This window comes from Rhinolophus sinicus, chromosome 14 (assembly GCF_057876585.1).
Source record: "Rhinolophus sinicus isolate RSI-liver-muscle chromosome 14, RSI-T2T, whole genome shotgun sequence".
Taxonomy (NCBI): domain Eukaryota; kingdom Metazoa; phylum Chordata; class Mammalia; order Chiroptera; family Rhinolophidae; genus Rhinolophus; species Rhinolophus sinicus.
This window is the reverse complement of record NC_142514.1, coordinates 49,340,292-49,352,842: the sequence shown is the minus strand read 5'-3', so window position 1 is coordinate 49,352,842 and position 12,551 is coordinate 49,340,292. Positions and strand designations below refer to the sequence as shown.

Genomic DNA, 12,551 nt, shown 5'->3' with positions numbered 1-12,551 from the left:
AGTTGGAGAATAACTTTAATTAATAAAATAATGACTTTATTCAAATGAATATTTCTAATATGCTTAAAAACATTTTAGCTTCCTACACATGGAAAACATTCTCTCTTGTCACCTATTTTATGCTATTTGTGTAGAATTATAGAATTTTTAAAAGGAAGGAACTGTATGGACTATATGGTTCAAAATCTCTTGCGGGGTAAGTCCTAATAGTTTATGATAAGCACTTACAATTTTGTAGCAGCTTAGAGTTTACTACATGCCTTTTCCATCCACTGTTTCATCTGATTTGATGGGTATAACAACCCTAAAGGAAAACTGATTGTACTGCAACAACTCTAGGGACCATCAAGGGTCCTATTACATTCCATAACAGGTAAGGAAAGTGCTCTCAAAACTCAGCTGACATATCTGCCTTCTTATAATTTCCATGCAGGGGCCTTCGTTTTACCTTCCAGAACAACAAAGGGCACAGACTCTTCCTCATGTACACATCAAAGCCAGAAACAGCCATCAAACTACACCACCCCCATCTAGAATTCTCTTCCACAGGCTAAGTGCTTTCCACACTAAAAGTCCCAGAACCCCACTGACTTGCTCACCTTCCTCTGTTGCTCACTGGGCAGCATTCTCTTTAAGTGTAGTGATTAAAACTGAACACAGCCCTGCAGCAGTCTGAGCAGCTAGACTCTAAAAGAGGCAATAGCTAAAGACCAGCTCACGTATTATGCAGTGTGCTGTTTATTTCATCTGTGTAAATCTTGTTTCCTTAAGCAGGGCATGTGTATCCTCCTGGACAGGTACAATAATTGTCATGGCGTAATGAAAATATGGGATTTAGAGCTTGAAAACCTATTAAAATCTTAGGTCTGTTACATATAATAATAATGATAGCTAAATTATTGAGCACTTAAAATGTGTTAGGCTTTTTTCCCCCCTATATTAATTCAATTAGTCCTCACAATAACCCAAGGAGGTAGGTAATATTATCCCTATTTTACAGATAGGAAACTGAGGCACAGAGAAGTAATTTGCCCTAGAACACACAACCTCGTTAAGTGACAGAGCCAGAACTCAAACCCAGGTAGTCTGGTTGCAGAACCAGCACTTTCAACCACTATGCTGAACTTACACTTACAAATGCTACTGACTAAGTTCTGTCCAATCATTTAAATATATTTTCAGATATTTTCAATCACTTGATTATAACCACTGACAGATTTGGAATATGAGGATTAGCATCACCAATTATCATATAGATAATTCTGGATTTATTGTCACACAAACAATAAGTAGCAGAATTGGGAATGAAAGCTGTCTTTGTTTCCTTACCTATATAATGGGCATGACAACTCTTGCCACACATGATTGTTCTGAGATGTAAATGACCTCCCAAATGGAAGTGCCCATCACACTTACTGGTTACAACACAGCTGTCAGCCATGCTTATTTGGTTTGATTCACTCATCTTATATGGCACTGTGCCAAGCACATGGATTTTCCATAAATACTAGCGTTTTAGTCAACTGATCGGTCTTCTATAGCTTCAGTGGTATATTTTGAAATGTCGTCATGATGGATCCTAGGTCATCACCATCCCTCTTCTATGTAGCTACCAGTAACTGAGGGCAGAGTTTTGGTGTCCTGCTTGCAAATTCCTCAAACAAATGTGACTTTAGTAACCTTCCAGAAGGTAGGTGAACAATTAAGTACCTGAAATCAGAGCAGACATGTTGTAGGGGGGACTCCGCAGCCAGTTTACAGGGGGCTGCATGACGACCCCCGGATGGAGCGCCCTCCATTCCACCACGTACTGCTGGACAGCAGGGGCAGCTTTCCCAGGAGCCTCCCACGTCACCATAATGTTGTCCACGCCTTCTGAGTTTGCAGAGACCTGGCCAGGAACCAGCAACTCTTTATGGGGATAAAGGGGGAGGCACAACAACAAATCACGGTGGATAAAGATGTAAAACATAACAACTCATTGTAGCAAAGTTTTAAGAAGAACCAATTTCTTTTTAAGGACTTCAGGTTCACAGATTTAAGTTTGTCCCACTAAGTTTATCTTAGTTCTTGGAGAACTGGCATCATCAGCTCTCACTGTGCAGTGTTATTTGTAGAATTATTTTCCCCTTCATTTTCCCTTTCACTTTCCATTTCTGTGTCCCCAAAGGTACGTGCTCTAGTGAATGTAACATGCATCCTTCTAATCCACCTTCCACATGTTTAATTAGACATATATGTATCCTTGAAAATTAGTGTTGCTTTGTGCTTGTGTGTTGTATTTTCATGAACTGTGTTGGAAGTAAATTTAATGCTTTTGCTAACTTTTTTTTTCCCACTCAACATTATATTTCTGGGATATATCATCTACCTTGCTGCTATATGTAAATTCAGCTCATTCCTTTAGACTGCTGCCTCAACCCTTTCTTTGTCCAGTCTCCAAGTGACATGCAGGAGGTTCCCTCCAACTCTTTACTAATATGGATGAAAAAGGGGTGCTGTAATAAACCATAAATTCCTAACTGGGCAGGTCATGGTGGGTAGGCATGCCCAGGCCTATAATTTACGGGAAAGGTTTTTAATCTGACCCTGTCCATTGTTCTTGTGCATCTAGCCTAATACACTTTTGGGATGTCCTTTGAAGGTATAACCATCCTTAAGAAAGCACATAATCTAATCCAGTTCCTGCCTTGCCTTCTCCTACCATCATGTAATCTTCCTTACATTCTCTCCTTAATTTCAAATGAATAGAAGAAGCTGCAAAACTGTTATTCTCTGGAGCTTGCTGCCCGGCATGTGTCATCAGTGTGGCTCAAATAAACTCTCATAAAAATTCTCTACTGGTTTGGATGTTCTCACGTCAACAATAACATAAATAAGAATGTAACAAATATTCTCTTGCATGTTCTCGTGTGTGCCTGTGCAAGTGTCTCTGGATTTATATGCACAGAATTTCTCGATTACAGAGTAAATCACATATTTCACTAAATATGACCAGACTGATCTCTAAAATAGCCAATCAGTTGACACTCCAACAAGAAAAGCTTAAGCGTTCTCACTTCCCCAACAACACTTGTTATTTTCTGACTTTCTATTTTTTGCCAATCTGGTACATGCAAAGTGGTATTATTTAATTGTGGTTTTAGTTTCGGTTTCTGGTTACTCATGAGACTGAGTCTCTCTTCACATATTACTGGTCATCTGACTTTCCCTTTCTGTGAACTGCCTGTTCATATACTTTGCTCGTTTTTTCTGTTTCCTGTCTTCTCTCTGATTTGCAGAAATAGCTTTTATATTCTAGATATTAATCACTTGTCAGTTTTCAACACTAAAAATATCTTACTCCACTGTTTCAATTCTCTGATAACTTTCTGATGTCCTTGTTGCACTTGGCTGTAGGTAAAGTTGTTTATAGTTTCTGCATTTTGAGTCTTGTTTATGAAATCCTTCCATCCTGGGCTCACGAAGATACTCAACCACGTTCTCCTACTGGCTTTTAGTTTTACCTTTCACATTAAAACTTTTAATCCAAATCTAGCTGAAAGATCTTTTTGTTTGTTTGTTTGTTTGTTTTTTAAAGGGAATAAATTTTCTTATTTTTTTCCCGCACAGTGAGTCAATTTTTCCCAATGTGATACTATCCCTAACATGCATCAAGTTCCATATATTACTGGGTCTGGGTCGGGGTCAACTTCTTTACCAGAACACACTGTTCACACTTACTAGGCTTTTGTGATGTCTATTTGGTTGGTCAAGTTCCCTCCTCGTTTTGCTCTTCTTTTTTCAAAATGGTCTTAGATATTTATAAAACTTTATTCTTCCATGTAGCTTTTAAAATTAGTTTATCAGAGTCCCCCTAAATTCCAGCTCGTATTTTTTTTTATTGGAATTAAGTTAAATTTATAGTTTAATTCAGGGAGGAGTGATGCTGTTACAATGTTAGGTTGTTCCATTCATAAATATGCTGTTTTATTGAAATTATTCAGCTCTTCTTTGTCTTTTAATGGAGTTAAAAAAAATTACTCTTTAAAGTTTTCATGTATTTTTTTGTTAGGTTAATTCCTAGGCACTTTATACTTTCAGTTTGCTATATAAATAGCACCATTTTTTTCATTAGTTTCAGGCGTACAAAACAATGTAATAGTTATACATTTACACGCCGGACAAAGTGATAACCCTCCCAATCTACTACCCCTCTGACATTGTATATAGGTGTTATAATCCCATTGACTATCTTCCCTTGGCCGTACTCCACATCCCATGACCATATATATGTATATATTTATATATTTATAGTTGACATTCCATATTATTCGACTTCAGCTTCAGGTGTATGGCACAGTGGTCAGGCATCTACACAGTCTCTGAAGTGGTCTCCCTAATAAGTCCAATGCCCATCGGGCACCCTAAATGGCATCTTGTGTTCTACTGCTTTTTCTACTATTAATTTCTGTGTTATTCTTATTTCTGGCAAACCTGCTAAACTCTCTAATTCTAATAATTTGTCTATTGCCTTGTGGAATTTTCTATGTAATAATCTTATTAGCTGCATACTTAAAGTATTTCTTCCTTCCAATCTTTAAATATCTTTTTTTTTTGTTTTTATCTTGTTGCTAATTTTAAAGAGAATGTGCCTATCTGTCTTTATTAAGATGACATTAGCTTCATGTTTTTGCTAGAAAGTCTTAATATCTTAAAAGTTTTTTCATAGTTTTCATATAGGTTTTATTTATACAAAATATTGTTAACTTACTGAAAACTTCTTAGAACTAAATCCTTTTCTACATCTGTTAAGAACATGTGTCTTTTTTCTCTCAGTATTAATGTGATAAATTACACTGATACATTTTTCTGGTACTGCTCCATCTTTGTACTCAGGATCAACCCTGTTTGATAATTCTGCACTTATCTACGAGTATCTATCTATGTATCTATGTATCTATGTATCTATCTATCATCTATTGCAGAGACTTTTAAAAAATAGACTATTCTTTTAGAGCAGTTTTTAAGTTTACAGCAAAATGAGCAGAAGGCATTTTCCATATGCCCCCTCCCACACAACCTCCCCACTACGGACATCCTGCATCAGAGTGGTACATTCTGTAAAATTCTTGATAAATATTTTCAAGTGTGTTTTCTCTTTCATTTACTTTTTTCTCTTACTGGGATTCCTTTTTTGCATACGCTTGTCATTACTTCTCTTTCAATTCTTTCAGTGTCTTAAGTTTTCTCATTTTTCAATTTCTTTCTCTGCTTTTATGGGAGAGTTTCTCTACCTTTTGGAAGAGTTTCTCATCCAATCTTCCATGCCCTCATTCAATCTTCAGATGAGTCCTTTCTGCTATCCAGCCCCATTGGTTGAGTTCTTTATTTCAACAATTAAACTTTCCACTCTTATTCTCTCTACATGGGGCCTCTTCACAACCATCTACTTCTGATTCATGTTTCTATCATCCTCTCTTATCTTTCTAAGATTACTTATTATACTTATTCTAAACTCCAGTTCTTTCTGTTATGGTAGTTATATTTCCTAGGGCATAGGTTGTTCCATTTGTTGCCTTTGTTTCCCAGAACTTGGACCCCTCGGATTTCTCCTAATTTTCTCATTTGGGATCATGTTTTCTTTCCTTGGATTGATCAGTAGCCTTGACCTTCATTTTTCTGTGGGGGGAGGAGTGAAAGCTTAGCTGTAGCTCATGCTCCAACAAGTAAGTTTAGGAGGAGCTTTTCAGGGTGGAAAGCTCCAGGCCAGAGAGCCTGTCGGGATGCAGCCTGAATGCTACCTGTCCGCAGGTTCCCTGGAGGTATACTTGGCACCTCCAGAACCTACCTGTGTCTCTATGTCTGGCACTGCTCTTCATGTGGGAGAGGAGCTGTTATTCTCTTTTGTAATTGCCAAGCCCATGGGGTAAATGTCAGGAGAAATCTCAAGGGCCAGCCAGCTCACAGGCACTCTTTGTTCTCAGCTCCCCTCCCCAGTTAGGTTCCAGAGCTTCTTTGAGGATACTTGGCCATGCTCTCAGGACTTCCCTGCCCCACAGTAGAAATGCCCAGGCAATAATCTTATCAGAGCAACACGGGCAAGAAAAAGGTGTGCAACCAGAAAGGGCTATGTCAGCTCTCCCCCTTCATTACTATTACCCGCTGCACAGGCGCTCAGCCAGCCTGTGGCATCCTCAGGACTGGGCTTGGTGGTGAGTGTAACCTGTGTATTGGCTATCCTATTAGGAACTGGAATTCCTTTATCTTCATTTGCCTCGGTACCTGATGTCCTGGCTACGGACATTTTCTTTTTCTTTTTTCTTTCTTTCTTTTTTTTTTGTGTGTGTGTGAAGTGCATTCATTCAGTAAATAGCACCTATGGTTCACAAGACCCTTTGCCAGGTGAGGAGCTAAAACAGCCAAAGAGTCTAACTATTGCTTTCTCTGGAATTAGCTAAGCAAATCAACTTGGCGTTAACCTGCCTCTAAGTCACCACACTTGCCAGGAACCAGCCTGGATTTCCTCCCCCATGACGTCTGCCAGGACTCGTTCTCTCCTTCAGGTCTCTGCTCACAACTCACTCTCTCGCTGTGTGATCTTTTAACATTATTCCTTTAGCCTCAATCATTCAACTTCCCATCTCCATTTTCACCGAGAGCTTCTGAATAGAGTTAGGAAGTTCATAAGGTGTATGGAAAAGTGCCCACCTAAGAGACAGGTGGCTTGGTTTTTCTGTCCAGCTCCATCCACCACTAAGGAAATGTATGCTCTTGGCTAAGTTACTTCACCTCCTGGGGCCTCAGTCTCTGACATCTGTGTGGACCCTGTTTATGATTCTACTGGCATCTGACTCTTCCCATAGTTTCAAGAATTCTTCAGCACAGGGACTGGTCTGAAATATTCAACATGTTTTACTTGTTGGCTGCTGGGTTTAGCACACATTCAACTTTCATCACAAACCCACAAAATCATTCTTCTGCTTCTTGATATGCAATGCTACGACAGGTGCCTTTTACAACAAAGTTGTCCCTACTTTCTTAAAATCAACATAATTCTGCCTGTTGGGGCATTATTTTTCCCTTTGTAGAAGGCAAGTTATATATGTGAGTAGTGTGAACATATATTGAAAGAGAGGGAGACACAAAATCATGGTACGCTCTTCCTGCAGGTCATTCCGAGTATGTGTGAGATGCGTGATCAAGGATAGGATTATGCAATTTACCAATCTGTCCTCTGGGATGCACGACAACTTCTATTGGATGGGTCAGGTGGGGTCTTGGAGAGGCAACAGGCTTTTGTGAGAATCCAAAATTTCTAGGGCTAGGCCCCTCTTAGCGATAGCTCTGGTGTACAGAACCGTTTCAGTCCTACCTTACCTCCCCTACATGTTCATACTTACTGAGCTATTTCCCTACTTAACACCTGTCCATTCTGAGAGGAAGAAGTGTCCCTTTTACTCTTTTTGTCACTGGATCCCATCATCCTCCAGCTCCCCAGGGACTTCATCCCATCAGTTATCCCCTCTCTCCCCTTTATCTTCAACTCTCCCCCACCTGATTCTTTTTATCAACGTATATGCTCTGTCAGATGCCACTTGAAAACAAATCCTCATGCCTGCATACCTGCACTCCTCACACCTGGCTGACACCAACTTGTCTCTGCGTACTCCGTTCACACGTCGCCTGCTCTCCAAGCCCATGCTTCAGCTTTTCTCTGTCGCCAGAGCTCCCTGTGCATAAGTCTTATCTCACGCTGATACTGTATTACAGTTTGCATGCTTAGATGTCTGCCCCTCGCATTTGACTACACATAACTGGAGGACCTCAACAGTATTTTTCACTTATTGCTGCATTCCAGTTGCCTTATGTAGTATATGCTCAATAAAAGCCTACTGAATGAATAAAGAAGAGGGCAATTCTAAAATAATGAGTGTGGCATTTTGAGAAGTTGTTACCAAATCTAAATACAGAAACTGGAACGGGCCTAGAAAATTCATGAGGTTAATATCCCCAAGACTCATCGGCAGTAAGGTTTGAAGAAGTAAGGTATTCTGACATATTATATTTTAAAAATAGCTGGATACCAAACAGTGGTTTGAGTTCAACTTCCCCCACAGAATTCAGTTGAAAAATTACTCAAGTGATATTTATCCACTGAAGAAAAAAATTAAAAATATAAAAAGAAAAAAGGAAGGAAAATCACCTATAATCCCATAGTACAGTGATGACCTCTGTTAACATCTGCACATAGATTCTGCTAGATTTCTTTTTACTATGTAAAAAATGTGTACTCATGTCACTATATATTTTAAATGGCCTCACCCCATATACACTCTTGAAAGCCTACCTTTTTACTTATTATGTGCATCTTTCCATGTCAACAAAAACATAGCCACAGCATCACTTTAACGTTAGCGTGGGATTCAGGCGGGAGAGAATCAGTACGTATTAAACCAGTTCATCCTCTGTTATTTTACACTTAGGTTGTTTGTGGTGTTTCCCTATTTCAATTTTTTTTTTCAACGAACATATTTTTGCCTGCATTTTAAAGCACTTATCCTATTATTTGCTGAGGATACATTTCTGATGGTAACATTTCTTGGTCATAAGATATGTTCATATCTAGTTTGTCACATATGGTCAAATTGTTCTTCAGAAAGTTGTACCAATTTACACAGACACCAGCATAGTATAAGAGTATCTACCCCTCCCCCCACCCCCCCAAAAAAAAAGAAATAAAAGAAGAAAACAAACAAACAGAAGAAAGAAAAAACAAACAAAATAGTGTATTTTCCTTTCACTCTCACCAACATGGGCTATACTTATCTTATTTACCCTTTCTCTGTCTTATTTGGTTTCTCATGTTTTTTCAAAATTTGCATCTCATTGATTGTTAGTTAGGCTGAACATATTTTCATATCTATATTGCTCCTTTTATATTTATTACTTGAATTTCCTGTTCCTATTCCCAATCTCTTCTTTATTTTAAAAAGTTACATAGATAGATAATCTTCTTTTTGCCAACAATGTAATACATACTTTTCTTAAATTACTATCCATATTTTTAAAGATTTATTTATAATGTTTTAAAATTTGTATTTTACTATGTAGAGTTTCAGCTTTTTATCCCCCATAGTTAATCCATCTTTTCCTTCAGATTTCTGCCTTAGGTACCAACCCTACATGAGGCACAGATGACCAGTTCCTTACTGTATATGCTTGCCTCATCTTCTTTAGCAAGGGAACACTGCTACCTGAAATATATATCTGAGCCTCCTTTGCAGTTGGCTGTGGCCGGTGACCAGTTAAAGTCAATAACTTCAAGTATGTTGTGTGAATTGGGCAAAGCTCCTCAAGAGTGAGGGATGAGCCCTTCTCCCTTCCTTTCTGTTGCCTAGATGGAAATACTGTGTTTCCCCAAAAATAAGACCTAACTGGAAAATAAGTTCTATCATGATTTTTCAGGATAACATCCCCTGAACATAAGCCCTTAATGCGTCTTTGGAGCAAAACTTAATATAAGACCCGGTTTTATTTTCGGGAAAACACAGTAGCTAAAGCTCTGACAGCTATCTTGGACCATTTCCATCTTGAGGAAGCCAACTTGGCAGAGGGAATCGAAAGAAGGAGCCTGGAGTCCTGATGATGTCACAGAGCTGTCACACCAGCCCTGGCCTGTCTACCTCTGAATTTCTCTCATGTGTGAGAATAAATAAATCACTGTAGTCAGGCCTCTGGTAAGAGCAACCGTTACTCCTAAAAGCAATTCCTAAGTCATACTAACTCAAGGTTATATCAATATTTACTTGTATTTTCTTCTAGTTATTTTTATCTACTCTATTATCTATATTTATAGATATGTGACTGAAAAGATATATAACCAAGGTTTAACATTGTGTATAAAATAATCATGTTTTGGTAGAAGCTTCTTTGAAACGATGATTGCTAGACGCATATGTAGATAAAATTGTCACACTGAATTTTAAGGAAGGATCTAATTATAGTTTTATTCTATTAGGCATTTTTAGAAAAAGCCAGTGATCTTGGCATGGAATCCTTTTATAACACAGATCTTGAGAAATAGCATTAGTATCCATTTTCTGACTAATTATGGGCTTTTATCCAGAGAAGTTAGTTTTCAGAGAATGAAACTATAAAATGTATACAGCTATTTGGGAGGTTTTCAATGCAGATAATGGGATCCATATCTAAATTTGTGTAATAAAGAGCTGTAGTATAGAAAAAATTTGCTATAGTTTCATTACAGCCAGAATTTCATTTTAATACTATTGGTTTTAAAATATGCTTTGGCTGTATTTTTTTCTAGAATTTCACAGCACATAGTATTCTTGCTTCTGGAAAAATTAGGCAGACATTAGTGTTCAATGTAATGCAACTAATATTTCCTTAACTAACATTTATTAAGCACCTGCTATGTATTAGTCTCTATATTTACTCTTATAATGACCTGCAAGGCAGGTAATATAATCCCTACTTCAGAGAGCTGGGAATTGAAGCTCAGAGGTGTTTATTCACTTGTCCAAGGCCACTCATAGTCTGAGTGGAAAAGACAGCCTCTGAAAGCTCCAAAGTTTAAATTCCTGAGCTACTCATGCCAAGCCCTCAGATAAGCCTGCAGAAGATAAGAGATGAGTAAGACACAGTTTCCTACAGGCAATATTAAAGAAAAGTTGGTACTTACCTGCCTCACACAGGTCTGTTATGTTAATACGAGTGGGCCAGGAACTGCCTTTTGAGTTCACTGCAGACACAGCCACAGCCCACTTCTTAGTTCTGGGAATGACCCAAGTCCAGGAGGTATATTCTGTGATGTTCTGTAGTGTGGCTTTTTCCCCTGCCACCTCCAGCAAGGTCACCTGATAGTGGAGGATTTTTCCTCTTGCCTCTGACACACTCAGATTCTGCAACAAAACACATCCACTTAGTGTGTATGCTCAGACCAGGCCACTGGATACTCTATGCCTGGACCTCACGGCTCCCTGCAGCAGATGGCTACAACTGAGTGACCTTTTTATTTACATCTTCTCATCTCCTCCACTGTACACTTTATGCCTCTGCACATCCCCACCATTTAGAAAAAAATACCACTTTAACATTTTTTTAAAGCTAATTCTTGAAAACACATTGATTTTCCTGTCTTGCTTCAAAATGAAACTTCCTAAAAACTTAACTACATCCAATAGAATTCCAGCGCTACCAATCACCAGCTGTGTGACCCAGAGCAAGGCATTTGGTCCATTCTGAATCTCCATTTCTAAATTTGTGACACATACCTGTGTAACATTTTAAATAGAAAGTGCAATGCTACTCACAAAATCAAACATAAGATTTTCAAGAGCTGAACTAGTAAAATCCATACTTAGTGAATTGGATTAACTCTCTGTGCTAGGAAACTGAGACACTGTTTATAAATGTGTGACTAATGAGTTTTTGAAACTACAAAAATTCCAATTGAGATCATTTAGGAACAATCCAAGAAAGTAAGCAGAAAACTAATTAATTTGTATTGTAACCCTGTTTGGATAAGGACCATGGTAAACAAGCAATGAAAATGGAGAGCTGCCAAGGCCAGACCTCACAGTGCCCGCCCATGCCTAGTGCAGGGAGAGGAAGGCTTAGGTCACCAGTCTCAGGCATTATAGTTTTCTTAGCAAGGCTGTTCTTTACATGGGGTGTGGGGTAGCCTCAAGCTGCAGAAAGACACACCTTGGGATTGGCAACTACCCCTTTCTCTGATTCCCTACTCCCTAAGCAATCTTCTAATAATTTGGTTTCCTACATAATTTATTTGTCAGAAGAGACTGAGCTAACATGAACATCTGGTTCACTTAAAATTTGTATTTTTCACTTTAAGTGAATAAATTACTCTTCTGATTATAATTTGGCATCCAAAGTAATTAGTATACTGAGAGAGAATGTTCTTATCTGCTGACTCAAGCCTTCTGGTTGGCCCAACAGCTGTATTTTTCACTATAAATTAATCTATGAACACCCAGTTTTTTATTATATTTTAGTCTCTGAGAGCTTGATTAATGCAGGTCCTGTCTAAGTGCCTCTCTGGATCCACAAGGCCCAAGCTAGATCTTGAACCGTGGTCAATGCACCAGACAAGTGTCATGCTGCTGAGGGCTCTTTTGCGTACAGTCATCCTTTCCCTAGACAACATCTTTGTGTACTGGCAAGGACCGAGAAAATTAGCATTTCAAATGCCCATCACAGCTGATTTCATAAGCCTGTTGTGTGAATTAAAATAAATGAATACTTCTGACATTGCGGTATTCTACACTGTTGATAATAAACAGGCCCTTCGTCATAGGAGAAAAAAAAACAGGATTAATTAAAACAAAAGCTGGCTAAGGAAGATCATTTCCTCAGCTATCTGTCCCTCTGTTCTTCCTATCTGTCTCCTCTGGAGGTCCAGAGGTAGGACTATTATCCCACCCCCACTCTATGCACCCCCACCCTAATGCATCCTCCAGAGTTAACTGAATTCACCAAGCTCCGCATTCTTGCCAGGGACCCACAAGGCTTCAGTCCCGCTCTGACAA

General features: G+C 38.7%; 1 protein-coding gene across 6 annotated transcripts in view; it reads right to left on the bottom strand.

The window, feature by feature from the left end:
• Window positions 1-12,551, bottom strand: part of IL12RB2 (interleukin 12 receptor subunit beta 2) — a 70,119-nt gene that overhangs the window by 17,709 nt on the left and 39,859 nt on the right. For all 6 annotated transcript variants that reach the window (XM_088791192.1, XM_074334919.2, XM_074334920.2 and 3 more), the window contains 2 exons: window positions 10,685-10,904; window positions 1,711-1,911 (listed from right to left, as the gene is read on the bottom strand). In XM_088791192.1, coding sequence (XP_088647318.1) covers window positions 1,711-1,911; window positions 10,685-10,904 — 421 coding nt within the window. The remainder of the gene's footprint in view (window positions 1-1,710; window positions 1,912-10,684; window positions 10,905-12,551) is intronic.